This window comes from Pleurodeles waltl, chromosome 9 (genome assembly GCF_031143425.1).
Source record: "Pleurodeles waltl isolate 20211129_DDA chromosome 9, aPleWal1.hap1.20221129, whole genome shotgun sequence".
Classification (NCBI taxonomy): domain Eukaryota; kingdom Metazoa; phylum Chordata; class Amphibia; order Caudata; family Salamandridae; genus Pleurodeles; species Pleurodeles waltl.
The window spans coordinates 178,433,830-178,461,804 of NC_090448.1; the positions used below are offsets into that span (position 1 = coordinate 178,433,830).

The 27,975-nt window shown below is 41.4% G+C and overlaps 1 protein-coding gene across 13 annotated transcripts in view; it reads left to right on the plus strand.

Moving 5' to 3' along the window:
* Positions 1–27,975, plus strand: part of CADPS (calcium dependent secretion activator) — a 1,450,780-nt gene that overhangs the window by 754,290 nt on the left and 668,515 nt on the right. For all 13 annotated transcript variants that reach the window (XM_069206526.1, XM_069206531.1, XM_069206527.1 and 10 more), the window contains exons 7-9: positions 6,092–6,203; positions 12,844–12,983; positions 17,332–17,398. In XM_069206526.1, coding sequence (XP_069062627.1) covers positions 6,092–6,203; positions 12,844–12,983; positions 17,332–17,398 — 319 coding nt within the window. The remainder of the gene's footprint in view (positions 1–6,091; positions 6,204–12,843; positions 12,984–17,331; positions 17,399–27,975) is intronic.

The following is a 27,975-nucleotide window of genomic DNA, read 5'->3' on the forward strand; positions in this document are numbered from 1 at the left end:
TGCTGTTGATTGAGAACTCTTTAAATGATAACTAAGGATAAGATCTTGTTTCCTGTCTGATTCAAAATTATTGTTGATGTGAAATCCTGACATTTTCTTACCTCTAATAGCATTTGCAAATGGTTGAACAGTTAATACTTTCACAAGCATGGAGGAGAATTAGACTGTCACGAGCACTTCACGCTGCCCTTGAGTAGTCATTCTGATGATGCTGCACAATGTTTGAGAGCGAACCAAATGATACAACTGAGAGAAAGCCAGATAGAGCAGTAGACTGGATGGACTCAGATCAGAATGTGTTGGACAGTTTCTCACAGGAAGTTAGTGGACTGGAGGGTTTCAGAGGGTGTGATTTAGTAGAAATAACCAAATTGGTGGATCTGTTTGTGGTCGGATGACAATTATGTAATTATAATAATTGTGAGCATAATATAAAATGTCTGCAGCACAGTTCTATAGATACCTGCAGGTGAGGTACACAATAGGGGAGTACATATTGGTGGGTGAATTACGATTAGAAGATACAAATCTCCCTTTTAAAATTGATCATGGATGTGATGCCAATAAGCTATAAGACACTGATATTTAGTAGAGGAACTTGAAGATGATTTGATGGAGGAATTGCAGTGCCTGAGAAAAGTGGCAATTGAAACCAGTCGTAGGTTGATGGTGCAATTAAAAATATTGCACAATTAAAATTAATTGGGGTGACTACTTCAATTTCGTGCCTCAAAAGATGTGACTGTGCAATCACGTGCATGCATACTTTTTGGCAGTGTCAGAAGACTGAAGTACTATTGTAAGCACAGGTAAATAGCTCGATTGTGTTACTGAAGAATTCAATAGACTTGTCAGCACAGACAATCTGCTACATTTATGGGGCTGGTGGACTAGTTGCGTGTCAGACACAGTAATTTACTGGTGAATGTAATATTGACCGTTGCAAACAGTGGCATTGATGTTTGTGGAGAGGTGCAGAGCTCCCACTACTATAATCTTGGTATTTAAATGTTAATAGGGTAATGGCATCTGAAAAACAGGTCTATCACAGTAGAGGGTGATCCAAAACGCTTGCAAACGTGTGAGAGATTGGAAGGAATCACTTAGATCTTGGAAATGGTAAATCAGACAGCGGGCTGGAACATTAGTGATCCTTTTTTTAATAGGATGAATGGGGAGAGGACTGGTACTATGTATGGTGAGGAATATGAAAAATGAAGAAGAGTCTAAGTGAATTATATTAGAGTGTTCTGAAGGGGGAGTGATGGTGAGGACCCAGATGAACCCAAAAAGGTATTATGGAAGATCGTACTGCAGATTGTTATACACTAACTTTTTGTTGAAGATTACAAAAGTAAAATATTTTAAAAAACAATAAAAATTGTTTAAGTTTGTGGACAATACAGCTGAAAAATGATTTACTTCTGTCATAAACAAACTCTGCAACCAGCAGAATAACAACCACATTGAAGCAGATTGACCCTCTACGCAGCCTCTTGCATTGGTTTAATCTCAAATAGCAACATCAGCCATCTTGATTAACCCCACAGAGAGCAAAAGGGACATTTCATAAACTGATCTTCCCTCTCTGCCTAGCCCTCTCTAACCCTCACACATTCCCCAATCATAGCCTAAATGCACACTGTTATAAAGCCATGATTGTTATGGTCATTTGGAGTGAGGATCCCAGCCTATGCATCACTTTACACAGAGGTCCCCAGCAGACGAAATCAAAATATTTCACCATCAATCAACGAAGACTCACTATCCAACAAATACATAATAGTCTCTATGATTTCATTTGTGTTGGTGAATAATTACCTCACTAAACAAGCCGTGCCTGTTCGAATATTCACACTTGAGACTGACCTTGCCGGAATTTCAATGAATATGATGTATTTGTAATTCAGCATGTAGCTGGAACAGTAAGATTCGCCTTTAGTTTTACTTTCGTTCAGCGTGGGAAAATGCTGAACATCTCACTCAGGAAAGATGAAAAAGTCTCTGTTGCTAAAGTAAAAAAATAATTCTTAAAATTGCTTTTATTTAGTTTTGTAATTATGATACAATATATGACCACCTTGGTGGCTGAATAGATCGTAAACGTGTACAACAAGAATTTAGCATTTTAGCTTAAGCAGTTTGCATTTTTTTTATTATGATGTTCATTAAATAATTTTAACCTTAGCTTAAAACTCAAATATCCAGTCTATTCTCATAGTCATGCCATCTACGTAGGTTAATCTCTGTACGAATCACACATGTAAGAATTCACCTATTTTGGCACAAATGTTATCAGTGAATGTTTCTGTATTTGTCCCTTGTGCTTTACTGGCTGTTATCTCTGCCTCTGAGTGCCTCCTTCTCCTACAAGTTGATAGATGTTTTACATTTAGCAAGTACCAGAGCGAGATCTGAGAACTTATATTCAGTGTTTGCTTTCTTTGTCTAATTCTCTTACTGTTTAGCTATCATAGCTTTTATATCTTTACCTGTTATCTTCAGAAGGAGTAGGAGCGTCACCACAGTTGTCCAGAATTGTATGATCTTTAAGTATTCCCATTCCACCTGCCAGAAATGTGTCATTATTGCCTGACAACTGGGACATCGACACTAGGCTCTCAGTTGCTAGTCTTGATGTAAATACTTGCACTGGGTGAATTTAAATTGTTGGTTCTCAGACACTTTTATGATGTATTTGAAGGCGCCCCAGGATAAGTTCTCTTTTAGATCTCTTCCTCACATATTTCCCTATTTCACTTCCAATGATGTGATGTCAGTGTGGTATGTGGGTGGTTTAGCTCTCTACAGCATGGTTACAGCATGTCTATGCGATCCATGAGTGAGTAGTGTGGTTTATGCACCTGATTTGTGTAGTTTGTGTGCCCCCCCAAGCCACTCTTTACTGAGGTCACCAATACCCCTTATATTAAAAATTGACCTGCATCTCTTCCACATGTTTCTCTTAGGATTTCAAACATGTGCACTCTTCGATTGTCGAATAGATCTTCCATTCTCACAACACTGGCATAGGTCCACGGGTGTCTGCCATGTTTTTTCACAATTTCTCCAAATTCTAGGAGACACTATAAAAGTATCTCAGACGACTATATCACTTTTATTACCTGGCTTTATGCAATTACCTGTTGTTGGTGAAGTTATCTTCATGTCAGCCACTGTTACTTAATGTATTGTGCTGCTGATAGGGGAACTTATGAATTCCTCTTCTGCAACTGAATTATCATTCAGCCATGTAATTGGCCACTGTACCTAGGATGCACCATAGTAGGACTGGAGATTGGGAGGTCCCAGCCCTTTAACCTCCATCAACCTTTGGGCTTTCCCCATGGGTATTCTTTTATTTCAGTCCCCATATTAAATCCAACAGCAGGATGTGTAGTTCATGGAAAAGCCCTTCAAGATCACCTCGGAAACTGCCACAAATAGAGAAGTCTGACAAGAATTATTATTTTGGAAATTGTGACTCTAAACTTAGGCAAAACAGAGACGTTTTACAGAATAGGGTCAAATGTCTGATCGCCACTATGAATTCACCTATATTGCACGCCATTGATCTGTCACACTTGTGATATATGTGTACCTCCAGATATGTAAGTGTTTCCACTTCCCATCTGAGAGGAATTCACATCTGCTGCAGTTGCTTAGTGTCTTTTTATAGCTTTAGGGGAAAAGGCATGATTTTTCCCAGTTTATCTTTCTTTTCTACACTTGTCCAGATCCCGTAAGTATATTAATTATATCCAGTAAGTTATGGATCAGATTTTGCAGCTACAGGAGGGCATTGTCTGCATACAGGTATATAATATATTGCCTATGTAGATACCCTATTCCCGCCCTAGTTTCTCAGCATACATGCCAAACATTCCATGGCAATGACAAACCATAATGACAACACCCCCATCCCGTGCCTCTGCCGATGGACCATTGTTCTGATGTTATGTGCCATCGTAGACTCTAGCCGGTGGCTGGGCATGTAGGAGTTTTGCCCATTTCAGGAAAGCCTTTGTATTACTGTATAAGTGTACTCCGACAGTTTAGGATTCATGTTGCACCGAATGGAGGCTAAAAGAATCCCTGAACTACGTTTGCAGTTTCACAGATCACTTTGCCACAGTGTTGCCCACCCAATGTTGCTTTGTGGATCTAAGTGCAATAACAATTGCTGCATTAAACTCTTCAGCACTACACACTGTGCATGTCATGAGACAGAGACAGAGAGAGAGAGATTTGATATTTTTTTTTTATTGTTTCACAATTACCTTGTAAATATCTCATCCTTTAGAAAATAAGAAATTCTTTATTCCTCACATTGTGATATATTTTTGTAATCCTGCACTTAAGTTAATCATTACTTTTAAGATAATGTTTGTTTAAAATGTGTTATTCTATATTCTTTCGAGATAAACCCACTTATCTCCTGATCAAAACAGGAATCCTATAGAGACATTCGTTATAAAGATGGGGACCATCATTTGTACTGCAAAACTATTTTAAAATAGAGGAAGTAGAAGGAGGTTCCATTTGAGCCATATTTCAATTTAAAAGTGATTTTGATGAGTACAATGAATGTGCACACATCCACGGCAGTCATTTTTAAATGACTTTTCTTAAAGTATAAACTACCTTACTGAAAGATGGCCACTCTGGATTTTTTTAAACGTCAACGCCATCCACTGGGTTTAATTTAAGGGATTCGAAGATAGTTTGTCTTATATTTTCGCACTCAAAGATGTCTGTTATGAACATGCACACATCTGTGGTGACCATCTTTCAATAAAGTTCCTTATAAATTATGAAGATATATTCAAAGATGGAAGTTGGAAGCAGTCACTTCTGCAGTGGCTGTCTTTAAATATATTTGATTATTTTTCAAGAAACCCAATGAAAGCTAGCCACTGCAGATGAATGTGCATTCATAGCCATCATGTAGGAAAATGAATGGGCAAAGCCAAAAGTTTTCACAGGTGAGATCTATTGGCTTTACCAAAGCTTATTATTTTTGTTGCTGCACTTCACAACTTCTACCAATGAAATTAACATATCACATCTGCTTCTGTGGAGTATTTTGTGGGAAGGGTAATGTGGGTCACTGTGTAGCTTGCTTTGCGGAGAAATGGTACATATGAAATTTGAAGCCTGTTATTTCATCTCATCAGCGAACCAAGATTGTTCTCTAATAACTCTTTAAGATGTCATAAACATTATCATTGGTTATGGAGAATAAGGGCCTCATTATGACCTTGGCAGTCACCAGACTGCCGACACCACTAGCCTGCCCCCAGCCTGAGGCCTGGAGATCCCAGCGGTTGTAATCCGCCTGGGCAGCACTGCAAGGAGCGCTGCCCTGGGGATTACGAGGCCCCTTCTGCCAGCCTTTCCATGGTGGTTTATACCACCATGGAAAGGCTGGCGGAATGGGGGATTTAAGGGGGCCCTGACCTGCCCATGCACTTGGCTTGGGCAGTGCAGGGGCCCCTATACACAGCCCCATTGCGCATTTCACTGACCGAATTACGGGCAGTGGAATGCACAACGGGTGCTGCTGCACCCACTGCACCGCCACATTGCCACCGGCTCCATTAGGAGCTGTCTGCAATGATAATGCTCTGTTCCCCACTGGGCCAGCGGGCAGAAACACTGTGTCTGCCCGCCGGCTCAGCGGGGAACTCAAATTAGGGCCTCTGGTGTTCAGGCAGCCTGTGTGGCCTGATGGTGGGATGACTGGAGAGCGGCCTCCACCACCCACAAAGTCATAATGGGGGCTAAGTACAGTTATCATCTTTTGAAGTTTATAAAACTATATAAACTTAATATACAAATATTTTTGTAGAAGCCCATTTTTAAGTCTTTAGTGACAAAACTGTCTCCAGCAAATAAAAGTAACAATTCACGTCATAACGAAGTTATGGTTGACAAAGGATTCAGATAACCTTTTATCACTTGCTCATTTGCCTCACAAATCTGATGTGACCAACACTGTCATTCCATATTAGGCAATTAAAAATGTTAAAGAAAGCACAATATTGTTGCGCTATTTACTGTAAACAGTCTACTCTGCTTGATTTCACAGCTGGGGAACGCAAGGTGATTTCAATACTACACATGCACTTCCAGCAGTGAAGGTGAAGCTGTTCACTGAGAGCACGGGTGTACTGGCTTTGGAGGACAAGGAACTCGGAAGGGTAAGAGGTCTACTACTGGAACCCATAGATTAAAAGTGGAACACACAATGCAGATGGACTAGAAAAAGACAGGTCAAAGATAGGTACAACACGGAGAACACTTCATAAGTAGAACAGAAGGTATTACATCAGAAGACTAGTTTTTGACGTGTTGCTATAGCATTGTAGTAAACAGCCACAGAAGTTTAAACAAAAAAAATGCATGCAAGATATACTGGTTTACTCCATTTTTAGAGTGCCCTATCATGTCTATGTATTAATGATTAATTGTAATTTAAAGACATTAGTTATTTGTTATTGATAGGTAATTTAGCTATGTACATTTCCTTATTCTGTACTCACATTTCTGCACCTACGAATGTGTCTTAGGTGTGGTCTTTAAATTACATTACTATTAATTTAAACATATATTTAAAACCATTAGTTACTCTGCATTTTCCTTCAATTTTCATCCAATTATTTATTGAATGAGTATTAACTATATATATTGCAAACATTACCAGCAATTTTTTAAATGCATAGTCCTGTTTTGGTGTGCCTGTAATGGAAATGGAAAATCTTAACTGTTCTACTTAAAATACATAGCACAGATGGTGAAGTACGTTCTGGATAATATTAATTTAAATCTATTTTCCAATATCACTGCCACAAACACGCTTCTTCTTGAGGCATATCATCAATTCCAACTATGCTTTCCCCGGAAGCACATGCATGTTTGCAAGATGATTATATTTTTTTCCTAACACCCATTCAGTATAATCGAAAAGGCCATCAAATCCAGACCCTGGCAATTTATAATCTTCAGATTCGTCATTCCCAACAAATATTTAAATTTTCTCACAGGTATTCTTTGCCAGATATTGGATCTGGTTCTCACTTTGCCACAGTCATTTTGCCAAGAACTAAGACCTCCCAAATGTAACATACATTGTGCAGTTATTAGTTTTTTTATAAAAGTGTGCTCAAAGGGAGACACTGTAGTGCTTTCAGGAACAGCAAAACAGTCTTGTGTAGTACACAGCAGCAGGCAGTCTTCTGAGGGTCCTTCCAGAGGTCAGAAAGTGAACTGAAGAGTAGGTATGAGGGCCCTCTTTTTATAGCTGGTGCCTTCTTTGAACCATGAGGATTTTCTACAGGTTTCTCTTTGAAATGCTTGGAATTTCCTGACCTCCCTGCCCTGGCACCAAGCTGGTTGCAGGGGCAATGCAGTGGTGACAAGCCCTTTGTGTGTTTACAGAGCACAGACTATTCAGTTTGCAAGTGGAGCTGTGTCCAGTTCCGTCCCCTTCCTTCCAGCAGATGGCCCATTTAGGCACACCTAATCCTTCTATTGTGTGAATGTCTGGGAGGAATTCACAAAGTCTAACTGCTAGCTACACAAATTCACGTGACCAAGGACAGACTGCAGGCACCAAGTGGCAGAGGGCAATAAAATGCCATCTTTATAAAAGGGGCATTCTCAAAAATTGCAATCTAAAATCCAACTTTACCAATCAAAAAGAATGTTTTATTAAAATTTCATAGATACAAAAAATGCTGTAGCATATACAGTGTAAACATTGGTTCAGACAACTCAGTGCTAAAATGGTGAACATACATACAAAAACATAATAAAGACACTGTTCAAAGCCCACGATCGTTAGATGTTTTGGAACTAATATAATCATGGAGAGTATCTGTGTGTCTACAATATTTCCATGCAAAAGTAATCACAAAGCAAGGGAGGGGGTGTTTTTCCCCCTGTAAAATTGTTGGGTCTCATTAGGAAGTCCGTAAGCTGACTAATGCACCACACTCATTCAGTGATGGTGGGTGGGTGGAGAGGACACACACTTTGACAATTGACAAATTGACTGACTCAGATGTGAGAGAGTGGGATTTGTGAATGCCAGGCCGAGGGGGTCAGAGTATTCCTACCATGCACCCTTGTGTCTTTTTTGGTGGCTTACTGCATCCTGAGTCCCAAGATTGCTGCCACTACTTCCTGGTTAAAGTGGTGGCAGACAATCACAGCCTTGCTGGTGGCACATGGATCCGCAGCTCGATCGAAGTGGATCCACAGTAGATCCATGTCTGTAGGTACACATAAATCGTTTTTCTTTAGTAACTCCAAAATTTCTGAACAGATTTACACCAAATTACAAAGGGAGATCTTTCCCGACCAAGATCTAACTTTCTGCTAAATTTGGTGTAATTCCGTCCAGCTTTTTGGATGTAGTTCTGTCTAAAATCCCCTTGGGAAATTACAAAGGGAAAACAGGTTTTGGTACCCTCCCTTTTTCTCATCCTCTGCTTGAAAAATCACCCCAAAACCTTCCACACAGCAGCTGAAATGAGTGGCAAACTAGTTTTGGAACATTTGTGAAGATTTGTCAAATGGCTCCAAAGGTATTAGCAAATCAAAAAACAAAAAACGCTTTTCCAATGGAAACTAGGTCCTAACTATAACTACCTACCAGAGACCGTGAGTAAATTAAGAATTTAAGAAAGTATCTACTAAGAACAGGGTACACTCTATGCACAACAATTGACTATTGACTTAAACTGACCAGGGTCAGATTTCTGATGGTCCTAAAGATCATACTACCTGCAGCCGTCATAATGTGGTGAAACCTTGACAGATAACCTATCTTCTGAAGTAAAACAAGCACATGTGCTTAGGTCAGTCCCTGGTGCACACAGTCTTATATGTTATGTAGACATTGTCATGCTGAAACAATTCTGTCTTATAACTGAAGGCTGCTTACAATACTTAATATGTTTCATGCACAGTCTTTGCCCTGTTGGAAATGTTTTCTGGAGAGCCAAAAAATGTCTGTGGATCATGCTGAACACAATTCATCAACTGTCACCTGCAAACAGAATTTGTCTTCAATACAAAGATGTATAATGTGTTTAATACATCTACACACCTAGGATGCATTAGTGCATTTTGTAAACACGTATACCTATTAGCTGGACACAGGCTGTACTTAATTAGGTACAAAAGTAATATATTAATAACCAACCACTATGAATACTATGAAAAAAGCTACCACACTTGTGGGAAGATGTCATGAGTGCTGTCAACAATGATGTAATTTGAGATGTCAAAAGGGATGTCATAAATGATGTCATAGATCTTGTCATGTGTGATGTAATATGTGAGGTCCTAAGCAGCGCATTACAGGGGCTCATGTTATAGTTATCTCTGCTAACTATTGTGGGAAACTGGCCCCTAGTTGCAGTATCTCCCCTCTTTGTGCCTGGTTGCTGAATGCAATTTGGAATGGAGTGCACTGGGTACCTGCTAACAAGGTCTCCAGTGACAGTGTTCTTCCCCTAAAATGGAGAAGACCATTGTCTCAATTGGCAATACCTTTAGCTGCCACTAAAGTCACTAGTAAATGGTACTTTGGTACCCAGGGCATAGGGTAGGAAGGGGAGGCCCCTAAGGGCAGCAGCCCAGATTGTGCCACCCTCAGGGCCCATGAATCCAAGTGCACCCAGCACTACCATTGCAAGCTGAGTGTCCTGGTGCAATCTTAAAATGCAAAACTGACATTGCACTCAGACTGTGTGACCTGTACACTACACACTGCATGCAATATAGGTAAGCCACCTCTCTGGCAGGCCTTCCAGCCCTAAGACAGGGTGGGTGTACTATAATGCATGTGTGGGCATAGATGCATGAGCAACATGAGCAACATGACCCTACTGTGTACTTGCCAAACCTGGGACATAGTAAGTGAATAGAGCAGCCATTTTAAATGCATGTGCTGGACACTCGTCAGTACAAGTTTCACAGCTACATGATGGCCACTCTGAACTCTGGATTGTTTGGTATCAAACAATTCAGAACAATACTGGTATCAGTATCGAATTTATTGCAAAGTGTACCAAGATGCCACCTTGGAGGTGCCCCCTGAAAAAGCTAACTAACTAACCCTGGCACAGTTGCTGGATGGTCACAACCAGCCTGCCACCACCAGCCAAGAATCTGGAACACTAGGGTGAAAGCCCTTGCTCTCTGGGTTCAGAAAACAAAGCCCTTCCTGGGCAGAGGTGTTGCACCTCCTCCCCCAGGAATGTGCCCTGCCCTGCCAGTGAGCTTCAAAGAGCTTACCGCCTTTGAAACTCGACCCCCAGCCCTTCTGCTAGTAACAGATGGCTGCCTCATTGAAAAACTCCTACGTTTTGTGGGAGCAACAGCGGGAAAATGCACAAAGGACAGGAGGAGTGCCCTCCACCAGCTTGCGCCACCCCTGCTGTGTTGCAAGTGAGGTGACTCCTCCATTTCATTTTTCTCCATCTTGCATGATAGGAAAATAGCCTATCAGAGAAAGGGAAGTGACCTCTGCCCAGAGGAAGTGGACACATAGTGGGTGTACCCACCTTAAGGTAGATGACCATTGATCAATACTACGGACTCTCCTAAATGCCTATTAAATACAATATTCAGTGGGTAACCATAGGCCCGCAGATCAGATTCCAAGGACACAAGAAGGCCTGAAACAAAGAAGATCCAAGACTTGAGAACTGCATTCCTGCTGCACAAAGAAAAAGGTGCCAAACCCTGCCTGCTGCATCCAGAACTTGACAATTGCCACTGAGGGGCTGCATATACATCAGACAGACTCTACAAAATGCCAGGGGACCTGCACCCTTCTGAAAATTGCCATAGATATCCCTCCAAAGTAAAGGCATCACTCCCTGCAACAAAGAAGCAAAAGACCAATGAAGTCCAGCTCACTGACCAGTGGATGACCAAGGAACTGGACACTGCAGCCAGACCAACTTCCACCCAAAAGACCTGGAGGCCAAATCCTGAGAGTGTGCCAAGTTTGGTGGTACTGTGCCCTCCAGTGGCTGAACCGTGCAATAGCCCAGGGCACGAGACACTCAGCCTCTGACACTACAAAGAAAAATCCACTCCAGACTCTTTAAGGACCAGGAGCAATCCCTAGTCAAGGAACTTTAGGACACATGAGAACCACCCCTGGAGTGGCCCTGCTGACCTGCAATCCACCCCCAAAGTGGCCTGCCCCCTGCTTCTAAGGGTGCCTTTGCGCACAGCTCCTTGCTCACTTATCTGCTCTGCACCCAGACTCCCTGGGCCCTGCACCAGAGAACCAGCTGTGCTCTAAGGGCCCCCCGCCTCGTGTGACCTCCACACTCCAAGGGTCCCCACCGGACTCACCTTGAACTCTGCCTTTGGATTGGTTTTCCAAGTGGTCCCCCGCAGTGGTCCTGCACCAGCTCCTTGTACTTTTCAGCAGCAGCTCCAAAATCGGAAGCCACCTGAACTTCCCCAGCTGGTTCACAGGACACCTCAATGACCTCGACCTATAAACATAAGGAGACATTGGTAAACACATTGCCTGATTTTATATGCATTTTTAAAGTTTTCTCCCTTTGATTCCTATGGTGTGTAATTACGAACAAAAAGACTATTTTTGCTAAACTTTGAAAAATCATAACTTAAAAAGTACTTACCTGCTTTTTATGATATTGGTCTTAACAATTGTACAAAAATCGGAAGTATTTTTTGTAAATTGGTTCTTCTTTTGAGTTTGTGTGCACATTTATTGATACTGTGAGTACAAAAACTACTTAGCACTCCTCCAAGATTGGCCTAACTGCTCGACCAAGCTAAAAGTACTAACCTGCTTTTTATGATATTGGTCTTAACAATTGTATAAAAATCTGAAGTATTTTTGTAAATTGGTCTTGAGCTCTTCTTTTGAGTGTGTGTCCACATTTATTGACACTGTGAGTACAACAAATGCTTAGCACTTCTCCAAGATTGGCCTAGCTGCTCGAGTAAGCTACAACAAAAATTAGAGCACTAGGTTGTCTAGTTTTCACCTCTGTAAACCAAGGTGGGGTTGTTTTGATTCTCTGCACATCATTGTTGTACACTATACAGAGAGCCACCCTTCTACAACTATAACTGGTGAATTTCTGTGTTTTTTTGGTTCAAAATGTCAATGTTGTCACGTCTGAACTAGTTATAACCATTTACGCTACATTTACCACCCTGAAGCAAAAGAAAGAGATCTACATATTCTCAGAAATGCAGCAATTCGTACCAGTAGCACATCACATCAGCCTTTTCTGCTGCAATTGCACTGGATTTGTGTTTTCATTATCAAATATTGAACGAAAATTCACCTGTGTATTATCAGGCATGTTTTCAGTGCCCTATACCCGTTCCACTTGCCCAGTACCATTTTACTAGAAAAGATTCAATTTCTTAATGTAAATTGCTCAGGCAAGTCATTTCACCCCTGAAATGAAAACCTGCAGTTCTCTTATTCCAGCTTCCCGACCTTCTCATGACAGTGTATCCAGATGTGCGGATTCGATACTATAATAAATGTATTTGAAGGCTGTTTCAAACAATGAGTCGTATATTACCTTCTCCATAATCTTTGCAGACTGACAGTAACACGTTTGTCTCATGTGTCTACATTTCCTAAGCTACTGAAACTGAATTTACATTTTAAGATGCTTATTAGGAACAAAATATATATATTTCCAGGAAGGATTTTGTATCTAATAACATGTTATTCAACATGGAATTCTAACAAGGCTATTTATGTATCACAAAACTGCAGTGATAATGTACGTTTCCGTTATGTGTTTGTTTTTCCTGCAGGTTGTATTACACCCCACACCTAACAGCCCAAAACAATCAGAATTGCACAAAATGACAGTATCTAAAAATTGTCCGGATCACGATCTTAAGATAAAACTTGCAGTCCGAATGGATAAACCACAGAACATGAAGCATTGTGGGTAAGTAGATAATTTAGATCCGAATTTCTTACAGCTAATAATGTAACATTATCCAGATATTAAAAGTAATTGGGAAGTCCCATGACCGAATAGCTAACGTGAGACTAATAACAAAGTGTATTTATGAGGGCACACAACTCATCTTCGAAACCTATTTTTGATTAAAACAAATGCCCTGAAGTAACTATAACTCATGTCCTGCAATGCACAGTGTTGTTATCAATGATGTCATTTCAGATATTACAATGTTGTCATGTAACGTCATAAGTGATGTAATATCTAACTTTAGGGTACGATTTGTAGTTATTTAAGATAAGTTCAGTGAATTTCATTGGTTTTGTTTGTTTACAACAGTATGTTTTAACTGACATTTTCACCTAACTGTAGTGCATAGTAAACTATTATTACACTTCCCAACTATAACACTTTAACCCTTTGCTGCCAGGCCTTTTCCCCCTCAGATGCCAGGCTTTTTTTTTGGCTATTTGGGGCAGTTCACACTTAGGTCCTCATAACGTTTTGTCCACATAAGCTACCCATGCCAAATTTGTGTCCTCGTTTTCCAACATCCTAGGGATTCTAGAAGTACCCAGAGTTTGTGGGTTCCCCTGGAGGAGACCAAGAAATTAGCCAAAATACAGTGAAAGTTTTCTTTTTTTTTCAAAAATTTGAAGAGAGAGCTGCAAAAGAAGGCTTCTGGTTCCTTCCCTGAAAATGGCATCAACAAAGGGTTTGCGGTTCTAAAATTGCCATCTTCCCAGCTTTTAGGAACAGGCAGACTTGAATCAGAAAACCAAATTTTTCAACACAATTTTGGCATTTTTTTCAGGCCATACCCCATTTTTACTATTTTTTGTGCTTTTAGCCTCCTTACTGTTAGTGACAGAAATGGGTGTGAAACCAATGCTAGATCCCAGAAAGCTAAACATGTCTGGAAAGTAGACAACATTCTGAATTCAGCAAGGGGTCATTTGTGTAGATCCTACAAGGTTTTTCTTTAGAAAATAAAATCTAAAATAAAAATAAATGAAATTGAGGTAAAAAAAACAGCCATTTCTCTCCCATGTTTTACTCTGTAACATTTTCCTGCGATGTCAGATTTTTGAAAGCCATATACCATTACATCTGCTGGACTATTCAGTCTAGCCCGAACTGCCAGGCCAAGGTGTCCCTGAACCAGAATAGAAGCAACCTAGGGCTGGTTTAACCCAAGTTAGGGCTTTTCAACTAAGTATAGCTTGGTTTCAATGGCACAGTGAGCCTGGGACCCATGCCTGGGCATACCTGGTGCACTTAGGGTGGGAAATGCAAAAAACAACAAGGTGATGGATGTAATTATTGAATTAATCTCAGCCACTGGTAATCGCTTTGGCCCCATCCCAATCCATTTTTTTTTTTTGCCCACCGTGCCACATCAGTTTGCACCAAACCATATGTAAATCATTCTTGATCCTGTTCCGCATGGGAACAGTCCAGCCTGAACTGCCAAATCAAGTCCTCCTTGAAACAAAACCCAAGCAACCTAGGATCACTCTCACCCTAGTTAGAGCTCTTCAGCCACGTTTAACTTGGTTCCAGTGGCAGAGTGAGCCCGGGACCCACGTCTGGGCATACCTATCCTACTTAGGGTGACACACTAAAGTATACACAAAAAGTGATAGATGGAATGCTTGAAGTAATCTCATGCAAAGGTCATTATTAGGGGCTGCATCCCAATTCATTGTTATTTTGCACACCGTGTCACCTCAGTTTGGATGCACAGCATGAAATATACAGAGTTTTTTAACCTTAATTTCTCCAAAACTACAGAACGGATTTATACCACATTACAAACAGCATTCTTTCTGGACCAAGATTAGGGGTGGGTGAAAAATTCTGCTCTGCCCACAGAGATCTCAGACTTTTGCTCACTCTGTGCTCCACTTAGAGCAAGGAGTTCTGGCAAAATCCCACCAATCACCTGGGGCGGAGTTTTTTTCTCGCATATAGCTCACCAACATTAAGTTGGTGAGTGCGAGTGAGAAATTGCATCCCGTAGCGTGATTTTCAGGTGCTAGAATGTTTCCGGTGAGATTTCTCAATGCAAGCCATTGTAGCAGGTTGTGGCCATTTGCATTGAGAAAGTTGCTGCTTGAATAGAAAATCTTCTCAAGCAGCAGATAGAAGCAGTGCCCTGCGGCACGCGGCATGGTGCAGTTCACGCTGATTGTACAGCGTGGAAGAATCTTCCAGCTTTAAAAATGAGTGCAAACAGTGTGACATGCAAGATTCCACCTGCTCATGGAACTCCATGGAATCTTGGAAAGTTTTTCTATAACTTCATGGAAATCTGGACGTTTCAACCAGACCTAACCAAGATCTATCTTCTAGCCAAATTCGGTTTTGTTCCATTCAGCCAATGTGGAAAATACGTTTTAGGACCCTACAATTTTCCTGGCCCTCCATTTGACAGATCACCCTAAATGTTCCAGGAAAGAGCTGAGTTGGATGTAACTTTTTTGGAAAGTTTTGTGAAGATTTGTCAAACAGCATTAAAGTTTCAAGCAAACCAACAAATTATTTTTCTATGAAAACATGGCCTTAACTATGACTACCCAGTGGTGAAAGTTTTGGGCTTCCAAGATATCTGTAGTTGTTGAGAGTGAGGAAGGTGGGCTCGCGTGTCAAAATTTGATGCCCCTTTCGTGGATACAGTTTCAGTCTTTCCCCACTGGAATATTTTAAGGCTCATAAAAAAATCCAAGTCAGAATGTAAAATCTATGATCTGGATGAACCCAATTGAGGTAACCGACACACATTCCGGCATGATCAGCCCAAAATCACACCTTGGTCCTTGTCTACTGCTTCCATAGACAATCATTGGTACTTTGAGCATTTAGGAACTATTTTCACTTAAAACTTTTAAAAATCATATCTCTGGTTCTCCTTGTTGGATTGTTGGTGTAATTTTGTTCATTATAATTTACTCTATCTGTTTAATTTGGTTTGGTATTTTTACTTTGTGATGTATTGACCTCATTTCTATTTTGGTATTGCATAAATATTTTACACAGTCCCCTTAGTTATGCCTGTCTAGCTACCAGGGTGTTAATTTAGTGACTTTAGGGATCACCTGATATGTTAGTGTTATTATTCCTCGAGTTGGGATGATCGCCAACCCCAAATAATAATCCACTTTCTTACACTCAGCATAAACACAAAGCTATGCAGATAACCCGTAGTCCAGCAATAAATGTGAGAAGTGATTTAATTAGTGCATGTTCCTGGCTTGTTCTGAGAGATGAGTAAATCTTAATCAGATATATAGGGCCTGATTTATACTTTTTTAGCGCCACATTTGCGTCATTTTTTTGACGCAAAAGTGGCGCAAATTTACAAATCTCAATTGGTATTTTGTACGTTTGTGCCACTTTTGCATCTAAAAATAATGTAAATGCGGCGCTAAAAAAAAGTATATATCCCATAGTGAGTTATGCAGTGGAGAATGGGGCCGAGGCAAAGTCATACCATGGATCACTGAGGGATCTTAGCTCGAGCATTAACTATGTTGACAGCACTGTAGTCCATCCCTAAAGTTAACATGAAAGAGAATTAACTGCTCTTCAACTCCTTACTTAGAGAAAAGTAAGTAGAGAAGGGTAACTTTGCATATTCAAGAATAAATTAACCATTTTTTATGGCAGTTTGTAATATAGTGCTTTTTGTTCTGACTGAGTGATTTATGATGAAAATAACCACTTGCTGCAAGATTTTCTCTCTGTACATCGGCTCCTATATATTTCCCAAAACACAAACAAATGTTTTTTTTGTAATTGGCAAATTCATCTTTCACTCCTGACCTCACAAGTTAAACCTGAGATCGTATAGTGATGGCCTGTTCTAGAGCAGGACAGAACCGGGCGCCTGTTTCTAAACGCCCTCAGGGCGTAAAGTGAATCCATCTAAGCCGATATTAGCTGGTCTGAAACAAGAAGAGGAACTCCTTGCTCACTGTTTGCTAGCTGCAGTATCTGAAAATATCGGGTTCAATGAATTCATTTTACTCTCTGCAGGCGCATAGAACAGACGTCCGGATCTGCCCTGCGTTAGTAAAGCCCATCATGCTACGCCCCATATCTCTTTACTTAGGACAAACCCACCAATGTGACAAGACATATGCCTTTATTACTCACTTTATACAAATTGGTGTCATGCACTTTCCATTTCACGAAGCTGCATGAAGGCATGTATTAAAATTAAAAATAAAAAATGTATTAAAATACAATAGATTTGAAGACCCTGGTTGTTTGTAGAAACTGCAGGTCGAGCAACGGTAAGAGACTGAAAACATGTTCTATTGTTTCCTAGGTATTTGTGGGCCATTGGGAAAAATGTTTGGAAGAGATGGAAGAAAAGATTCTTTGTGCTTGTGCAGGTAATTATTTCAGTAAATTGTTATGGATCTCAAAACACAAAGAGAATTATATTTAGCATGTTGGTCCCTTATGTTTTGCAATGCTGTGGTGCTACCACTTTTCAGAAAAATAAAGATTATTTTTTTCATGTGTCAATTTGATGATGCGCTGCCTCTGCCTTAGTGGTCAATGTATTATTCCCTTTGTTAAATTGTCTCTTGTCTATTATTGATCTCCTGCTACATACAAGGATATTTCAATGAATCATCCATACAAAGTGCAAGAACTGTTTTGCTGTTTTCACAAAATTCTTAGAATTCAATTCTTTCTGATTACCCTAAAGAATAAATTCACACAAACTTGACCTGCGGCTTGGAGTCAGTCAATACGTACTCATCCTTTTCACCTTGTGTTGGCCCGTAAATAATTTGAGTGGTCACTCCCTAGACTTTTTACCTTTTGATCCTTCTTGTTGCTGAATTCGTTTTGTTGCCTTTAGAACTCTGCCCACTTTTCATACTGCTAACCAGTGCTAAAGTGTTTGTCCTTTCAGTCTAAAACACGATGCAATTGGTATATACCTCTTTGGCACATTTAATTTACAGGTCAGTCCCTGATAAGTGGTACTGTGGTACCCGGGGGCCCATAAATTAAATGCTACTAATGGGCTGCAGCAATTATTGTGCCACTCACTACTCTAGCTGCAAATCTATGTCCCAGGCCTGCACCCCTGCAGCCTGCAGTGTAGTTTTAAAACTATCATGTCGACTTGGCAGGATAAACACCTACCTAAACCTTCCTTTTTATTACATATGTGTCACCCCTAGAGTAGGCCCTTTTAGGTCAGAGGGCAGGGTGCTGTATAGTTAAAAAGTATGAGATATGAAATTTAACTTTTACATGTCCTAACAATGAACATCTAACAATGGCTCCTCCCATAGGCTAACACTGATCACCTTCGTGCAACCCACTAAAGGCTACAATCAGAATAGGAGCAGCTAGAGAAATATTTCCTAAACGTATTGACATTGGACATTAAAATTCACTTTCATGGCAAAGTTTGACTTTAGCTCCTAATGTTAAAAATACCACATTTAGAAAGTTGGTATTTTTCTGCATCCTGTTTCTATGGCCTCTCCTGGGAGTAGTCACCCTGTCTGACATGATATTGACTGTCTGCCTGGGATGTGAACTGGAAGCAGACAATAGACAATGGAGGCTGGTTTTGCTGAGTGGTGAACACTTTGGGCAGTATAAGGGAGTGGAACTGACACTCACACTTACATTTCAATGCCCTGCCTTCACACTCACACGATGGCCAACACACCAGGGCCCAGACATCTCTTCATCTCTGAGGAAGGGAAGAGGAACTGCTCAGGACAGGGCTTGGAGTCAATACTCTGTCCCTCACTTCAAGCATTTGCACCTGGAAAAAAGGCAACTCTCAGAGACTGCCTCAGATCATCTTTGGACTGAAAACAGAAGACACAACTGCACAGCTGTTTGCTTTGCTGCATTGGAGAGCCTGGACCTGCTCTGTACTCCAAGACTTCCTGAGTGACTCCAAGGATCAGCTGACTGATCTCCTGCTTGAACGTTCAGGGACACAACAAGTTCCAGAGGCCCTACCTGTTTCCTCGACCAGAACCTGGCCCGGTCGCAGCTGATCTGCCTCTGTGTAAAGGAGTCCTGACCCTCCAGCCTACCTCCACTGGTCCTGGGCACTGGTAGCTGTCAGAGGGCACTCTTTCTACCTTCACCATGACATGACAAGAGACAACACGAGTCCTCCCACCACGGGATCCTCTGCTTGACACAAGAGCCCCCCAGAGCCTCGCAGCACTGAAACGACCTGCAGCCTAAAAGCGTCATCTGGCCTCACCAAGCCTCGCCGGATGGACAAACCCAGCCTTTGCACTTTTCCACATCCTGCACACAACTGCCACAGCCTTACAGCTCCAGGGCTCCGCTCTTCAAGCCTGATGCAGGAACTTCCCAGGCCTCATGGTGACCTTCCACACAGCTTTGCGCCTTTCCACACTGGACACTGCTACTGCAGCCTCACAGCCCATGGGTTCTGCTCACCAAGGCTGATGCTGGAGCCTACCAAGCCTCACAGCAACAACACATTTCAGCTCTCTGCACAAGGCAACTTTTCTGTCGGAAGTCCCATACTACCTGTGCCCATTTGCGTAGCCTTGCACTCACGATAATCTGTAACCCCACCCCTTTCCCATTGGACGGTTTCCCATAGCATTTCATTTTTGCACACATTAGGGTGGCACATTGTGTGTTTCATGGGTTTTCATGCTTTTTTTAAATTTAAACTCATATTCCTAAGTACACTTTTCTAATAGGCTAATTTTGTCATTTGGATTTTGTCGAGTTATTTATTGAAACATACTATATTTTTATAAATAGTGTTTCGGGCTGTTTATGAGTTATGTCTCCACTTCTTTATGTGTTACATGAACACTTTACACATTGCTTTTACGTTAAGCTAGCCTGCTTGTTTCCACATTACCAGAGGGTTAAGCACAAGATTTATTTCACAACAATTGTGGTTCACCCTGACTAGAATTGTGGTGCTGGCTTGAAGAGGGCTCACATCCGCTTCAACCCAGAACTCAATTTCTAGCAACTTTGTAAATGTTTAAAATTGAAATGCAGCTTTTTGATACCAATGCAAGTGTATGCTACTGCATGAAAGCAATTAAAATGTAAATGTCTTATATAAAATTCTTTTTGGGTGGGTCCAATCTACACATGTTGTTTCATTCTCTATCACTCAATAATTAAGGGCTAGGATTCCTGCTTCAAACAGCAGATATACGGGAAGAAAGATTACATTAATCTGGTAACGTTTGGTTGGGCTCCTTACCAGACCATAGTTTGTCCATCCACTATGCTAGTCTAAGCAGAGACAAGGCATATTGAGTCAGCCACGCACGTGCTCCAGGACAGGCCCTCTCTAAAAAAGAAAACAAACAAGTAATGACCGGATCTGGCCTATTCACATCTTGACAGTGAGGTATAGCTTGAGGCCTGTGGCACAGTGACCTAAAACCCACATCTAGGTGCACCTTCACCATTTAGGGCATCTACTGCAACAAAGTGATGGAGGGATTGCTTGAATTGTTCTCAACAACTGGCAGTGTCTCAGGTCACATTGGATACCATATTTTGTTCCCACTATTTTAAATAGTGACCAGACATATACTGGTCAATCTTGGCTCTGCTGGAACAGAAACTTTACAGCCCAGGCTTCAAGGTCATGTCCACTGCAGACAGGAACACCAGCAACCCTGACCACTTTCAGCCTACTTTGGCTTCGTCAGTGAGGTAAAGTTTGAATCTTGTGGTACACTGAGCACAGGACCAAAAACTAGGCATTCCCATCGTTCTCAGGGCATCTGCTACAACACTGTACTCCCAACAACTGGGAATTGCTCTGAGTGCATTCCAGACCAGATGTGTTTACCCCAATACACCATTCTAGATAGAAAACGTCTGTATGCAGACGAATCATGGCACTGCTCCAATAGGAACAAAGTCCAATATGAGATGCCAGGACAGCTCCTATTCAGATTTTCTTTTGTACTTTTGCCATTATGAGACCAGGTTCACACCTTGGCAGTCCCTTAAACTGGTATGTACCTCAAAACATGAAAGGTTAAGTGCTCATATAAATGAGCTAGTCACTATATTGATCTCTCCAATGCCCTAGGCATATCTTTATAAAGACAGAGGAAATGTTGCTTGGATGGCATTATTTTTCAGTATATTAGAGAAGAGAAAGAAGCTGTTGTCATATGCATGGTTATGCAAGTGTTAAAAAAACACAGTTTTAATGCTATCTTTACATTCCAAACAGCTCCATGTCAATTTTGCCATTAGATATTGTCACATGGGCAATTACAAGAGCAATCCATCTCAAATGAATTAGCTGTGGCATAATCAAATGCACCAACCATTAATCTTATAATCAAAGCCCAGATGAAGAACTTGGTAATAGGAAGCCCCTTTCTCCCCATTACTAGGCCTCTTGACAAGATTATTCTCCAACTTACCTTGGGTGTTTGTGTCTTGGCCAAACATCATGATGATAACGGTGATATAATCTACTTTGCAGCCAAAATTGTTCAATAAAGTGAATACAACTGATGGTGCATGTTAGCTGATGTGCTCCCTTCATCAGTTTCAGTGAATTATTAAAAGGAACCCCTTATTGTCATCTATGCTTACAGATGGCATCCATATATTCCCAATATGATACATTTTAACAGATAAAAAGATACTGATCCTGTAACACAAATTTTAGACTTTGACATGATCAATCTCAAATGCCTTCAGTTTGGAACAACGTGCTAAACTAGCTCTCCTCTTTATTGTCCAACCAATCCAAAATAATGAAAACTGAAGAAAATACCTTGGAGCCTACCGTCATCACATGCAGCGTAGACTAGGGCTTCATCTTAGCCTCAATACTTTTCAACATATATGTGGAAGCTGTGTGTGAAGTGTGTGAAAGAATGGGGCTCGGAATCCACCCGTGCACTGACAACACCCACATTTACCTTAAAACTTCTTCACTTCTTGCTATCTTTATCCTCTGATCTGTTCTTGTAAATACTCAATCCTAAAAAAACTGATTTCACACTGTTTTCTCTGAAACAGAAAAAAAGCTTCATCCCCGAACTGCCAAAACAATTGAATATTGCTGAATCCTTGCTACCACAGTAACCTGACTGGAGATAATGATTGATCCCCTACCTATCAATGATTCCTCACACAAATGAAGCAAGGTAGCAAACTTTAACATAAAGGCTCTGAAAATTAATCACTTGGTTCCTACGTCTTGATCTCCTAAAATCCACATGACATGCTTTAATCATGTCAAGACTGAACTTTTTGGAATGGTGTCATTCCTCAGCTACAAGTCTCTCTTCTTCTAAGAAGTTCAACCACATCACTATAATTATCAGCATGCTACACTGCCTTCCTATTGAGACAAAAATAAGGTTTCAATTGAGGTGCCTTGCCTATAAAGCAGTCCATCTCAACACACCATCCTACCTCTCCCACCTCCTCAAATTATCAAGTGTCATGAGATGACTCAAGAGCAAATTTAATTCCTTCTCCAAAGCCCAATTCAAAACAATACACATTAAGCATCAATTCTCAGGAGTTGCACCTCTACTATGGATCGCTCTTCAAGCTGACTTTAGGACTTAACTCAACTACCTGTTCCAACAGCACCTAACAATTTATCTTTTCAGATTCCATCTAACCCAAATTCTCTTATAATTGCTATTGTTTCTTCTCTCCATCACTATTTTCTAAGTTCCTGTGCTATTTCTGACTGTGTTTCTATTGAACATTTCCACTTCTCTTCACCATGTCCCTTGTTATTCCACTGCAAGTATCCATCAACCTGTCTTCCACATTCTGTCCCCTTGGACTTATCTAGATTCCAACTGTGCTCTTGCACATTGTTCATCCATTCTTCACTTTTACATCAGTTTCTCATACTACTCTACTTTCTCCACCTCCCGAACATACCCGTTGGCAGCTATCTCATTCATCCTTAATCCTCTCCTCCACCTAAGCCTCTCTTCTTTTCTCCATAAAATCCTTCACAGTCCAATGTTATCCTGATCTATTCTTCCTTCTCTATTCCCCCACTTTAAACCTTCCCAATGAATGCAGCCCATTTATTCTTTGTTATAAGCCTATTCTGCAAGTTCTCCTGATGTTGATGTAATGCAGAATTGTATTGATATAATGTCAAGTGTCCCATAGTATTCAATGCACGTTCACTAAATAATACTATTAAAAATAAACAAATAAATGAAATTGGAAGATTAGATTTGGCTAAATGTCTTTGTGGTAGTGTAGAGGTGATTTAGAATTTTACTCTGATCCTTGCCACCTCAGGAACTAATTAGCACTATCAGGTTGATATTGCAGATGTTCCTCTCTAACCAGGATCCTGGATTTTTAGGCTGTGATGTATTGTTGACTTTAGCTTGGCCAAAGGGAAGTGAAGTAAACGTTATGTAAAGGTATAGTAAAATACTTCTATCCCAGTTGCAATAAAGAGGGAACTATACAGTCAAAAGTATTATATATGAAAGAAAGAAAAACTGTAATGATACCTCAAAGACAAAAGTATAGTAAAAGAGTTATCAAAGAGTAAAAGAACACAAAGAATACACAATTAAAATAATTAGAAATGAAAGAATATTGGTCAAACTGAGCACCTGAGTTGCATTCACTATATGTAGCTTGTGGTCATTGGACAACTGTGAAAACAAGGATAATTCTAAAAAGGTGTTATGCATCACTTTGAAATTACAAGCTTGAAACAGGTAAAACAAGTCAATTCTATTTTTAAGGTTTGTAATCAGGTACAAAATCCACATTGTTCATAATTACCAATTGATCATGATCACTGTGGTTTTTCTGTCAAAGGAGATTTCAAGCCTCGAGATACAAGTCTGTATCAATTGTTTGCAAATGTGCACAGTGTGTAATCCTAGCTGAGCACATATGCCAACTATGACAAAGAGTGTTTTGGCCTGCTTTAGGCCCCTCTAGATATTTTGCTTTTGACAGTCTGGTTTTTGGATCTTTGCTGTGTGTGTCACTCACTGTAAACTGTACTAAAAAGGACTGTGTCAACAACCAGTGCCCACCTTTTACCAAAGGTCTACTGCCATGTAGCTAAGTTAAGGGGCTTTGCACTATTTACACATGCTCAACATGCACATCTTTGTCGGCTGAGCTAGTGCAACTACTGCCTAACTCTGCCCAGTATCTGCGCCCATATAGCCTGTTGGAAATGTAACCTTAGATACATTTCTTATAGCCTGGTCAGTCCTTATAGTTTGATTGGTTTTTCAAAAAATACCCCTGTTCCTTGTTGGCTATAGCATGAGCATTGAGTGTTATACTACGAGTCTGTTGTCCTTTACTGTATATCTATAGAGCTTTATAGTATTCACCCTGTAAGTATAAGGTGCACCAAAATATCAACTTTGCATTGGCTCAACCAAGAGAATGTTCTGATTGCAAATATAATAGTTATCTAGCCATATTTTCACTCCTTCATATACATTAGTTATTGGAGTATTTTCCTGAGTCAGCCCTTTATCATATCTATATATTGACCTTCCACGTTGACTCCAGTTAATATTGCTGGCCAGAAGGTAGATCAGCGCCTTTCCTTCATGATAGGTTCATTTGGAGAAGATTTCCCTGCTCCTGGCAGAGAAAAAGAGAGAGTGGGAGAGAAATCTTTGTGGTATAATTAAAGCCACACTTGCTGAAAAGCCTGGTCATGTCTTGCCACAGAGAAATAAAGGGAGGTTACAGACCTCTGGCACTACTCACATAAGTTTGATGTTTTTGAAGGAACGGGCCAGCTTGTGTGACAGTTAAGATAGAAACTAAGGTCCTCATTACGACCCTGCGGCCGGCGGTACACCGGCGGTAACACCGCCAACAGGCTGGCGGTGTGCCACCAGTGGATTATGACCGTGGCGCATTAGCCACAGCCATACCGCCATCCCCTGCAATCTACCGGTCATAATCTCCAGGGCAGCGGTGCAAGCACCACTGCCCTGGGGATTATGAGTCCCCAACCGCCAGCCTGTCCATGGTGGTAAACACTGCCATGGAAAGGCTGGTGGTAAGCGGGACTCGGGGTGCCCCTGGGGGCCCCTGCACTGCCCATGCACTTTGCATGGGCAGTGCAGGGGCCCCCAGGCACAGCCCAATCCCGCATTTCACTGCCCGAATTTCGGGCAGTGAAATGCGTGACGGGTTCTGCTGCACCCACTGCACATCAACATTGCTGCTGGCTCTATTATGAGCTGGCTGCAATGTTAATGTGACTTTTCCGCTGGACCAGTGGATGAAAACGTTGTTTCGGTCCGCTGGCCCAGCGGAAAAGTCATAATAGGGAGCCACCAATAGCACCAGCACTGGCAGTATAGTGGCGCCCGCAGCTTCGGTGGTCTTTCTATAAGACCACCGAAGTTGTAATGAGGGCCTAAATGTTCTATAGGAGCTGTGGCTGTGCAAGAAGTAGGATTCAGCCATCTTTAAAAGTCCCAAAATACAGTGCAGGGGGACTGGATCAGGGATGTAGGGGGTAATGTGGCATCTTTGGATTGGGCAGAGATTCCCATCTTCTAGACCTCTCCACCTCCACTTTCAAACCTCTGTACAAGGTATGAACTTTGAGAATATTCCTGGACTGGGAAAAACTACAGTTGAAGAAGGACCAGCTGTAATAAGGAATGCTCCTGACTTCTGTTTAAAAAAAGGACTCAATGAATCCTACTGAAGAGAGGGACTCAAAACTAAAAGACTCCTTACAGAAAAAGAGGACTCAATAACTTCTGATTCAAGTTAGCACCAGGGACTGGAAATTGTCTCCAGGGCCAGTGACACTGGATTCAGAAGTTCCTCTGGAGGACAGTAGAAGGTGGACCTGCAGGGAACACTGAAAGGAAAGGTTCTTCTGGAACTTCTGTGGACCACTTATGAATAGAGGTGCTCTACAAAGGATGCCACAGACTACTGCAAGGCACAGGTGCCTTGCAAGTGGGATGGAGCTATGGGACCTCGGGACTTCAGACAGAGAATGTGCTCTGCCTTGACCACCAAGAGTGCTGCTACTGGAGACCCTGGACCAAGGAGACTATGGAGTAACTATGGGCAGAAATGCAGGTCTCTGACTTTTCCCTAAAGGGAGAAAGAGCAATTTGAAAACAAACTCCTGGAAAAAATGGAGAGGCCAAGAGGCCTCAAATAATCACTCCTGGTGACTGGAGCAGAACAACAAGAGCAAAATGCATTTTCTCTTGAACATTGGCCCAACTTCAATTAATCAATCAATCATTAGGTGTTTGCAAAGCATGACTTCTCTCTCTGGGGGGGATTCCAGGCACTATGGGTTGTCACTGCAAACTTGTAGCCTCTCATCAAACCTGGTCTCAAATCACCAGAAAGAGACAGTTCCCCCTTTGATCATCCACCTGGAGAGCACAGATGCCACTCTATCCTTATTATTATTCTATACCTCATTGAAGACTGGTGCTCTGGCACTGGCATACCCCTTTAACTGTGTTTATGTGGAAAGCTAGAGCCTCTGAAGCATTACAGTGTGCCTCACTACTACCTGAGACCATGTCTAAGGAAGAAGGGACCAACAAGGCCCTATCCACCAAGACACAGGTGGGAGAAGTGTAAGGGGCCAGTTTCCGTGTTGGCACACCGGTGCTGTGGCAGTGGGAACCAAGCAGGAATTGGATGAGCTGTGGGGACTCCCCATATCCCAAAAAAATGGAGTGTGGGTGCTCCGCTTGGGGCAAGGGTATCCGGTGAGCAGTTAAAAAAAGGAACGCACAGCATGAGAGTTGTTTCTACTGAAGAAAGGAAGCAACAAGCAAAAAGGAAAGCCTACAGCCAAATAAAGAGAGCACTGCACCCATGGGCTCCTAAACAGGCACACAAATGCATACTTTATTCTGCGATACCACCAGAATGCAGGGGTGCTACCAGGAAAGTTTATTTTATGTCTAGATGGCTGCCTGGGGGCTGTTGGGAGAGCAACAGGACCAAACAAAGAGCCATACATGTTTTTTGTTAAACAGACATCCTAAGTGTCCCTGGTAGGAAACAATGCAAGCAGGGAAGCCTTTGATTATTTTTTAAGAATTCTTGGCCTAGGGACTTTAAGTTTTATTGTTCTGGGGTGCATTAGTTTTATTACTAGATCTAGTTTTTGCTTGATTGCTGGAATTAAGGTAGAGAAAATATGCATACACTGCATTATAGTGAGTGTTACATCTTTATGGACATCTTCAATGTTAGAAACACATCTTTGCTATACTATTTAATAATGATTTATACTACGCTTGGGTTTATATTTTGTCTTTTTCTATTAGTGTGGTGACACTCTTATCAAGCAAGTAGGCCTGATTATTAATGAATGCATAGAGGGGTATTGTGTTTTTAGGGCCCAGGACCTGCTACTTTAGTATCGTGTGTCCTAAGTGTTTCCTTTTTTTAAGGAAAAGCAATAATCAGACAGAATTGGTAAATGTTGTTTTCCATGTCAAATGCTGAGTCTCTTTCCTACAGCACCTCCCCCTGAGTAAGCCTAGGACTCCTCTCCCTCACTATCCTGGAAGTGAAGTGTTGAAAAGGGTTAATTGGTTCTCAGTTAGGGATTCCTCAGTTCATGGGGTGTATAGGATATGTGATGAAAGGCATTATATGTTGCTTTTGGGTCCCAGTTCCCTCTGTCTGCCATGGGTCCTCCCTGATCTCTGACACCATCGAACTGACAGAAAACAAAAGAGATATACGGCCTCATTACGAGGCTGTTGGTCCTAAGACCACCAACCTTGCGGTGGCGGTCGGACTACTGCGGCTGTGGTGATCCAAGTTAGGTGGGCAGATCCACCTAAAGACCGTCGTCCCCTCCATGATCACAGATCCCAATGAGGTGATGGCAGTCTTGGTTTTAAAGATCCAGGGCGGCTTTGAACTCAGTTCTGCTCTGCTAATTACAACCTTGTTC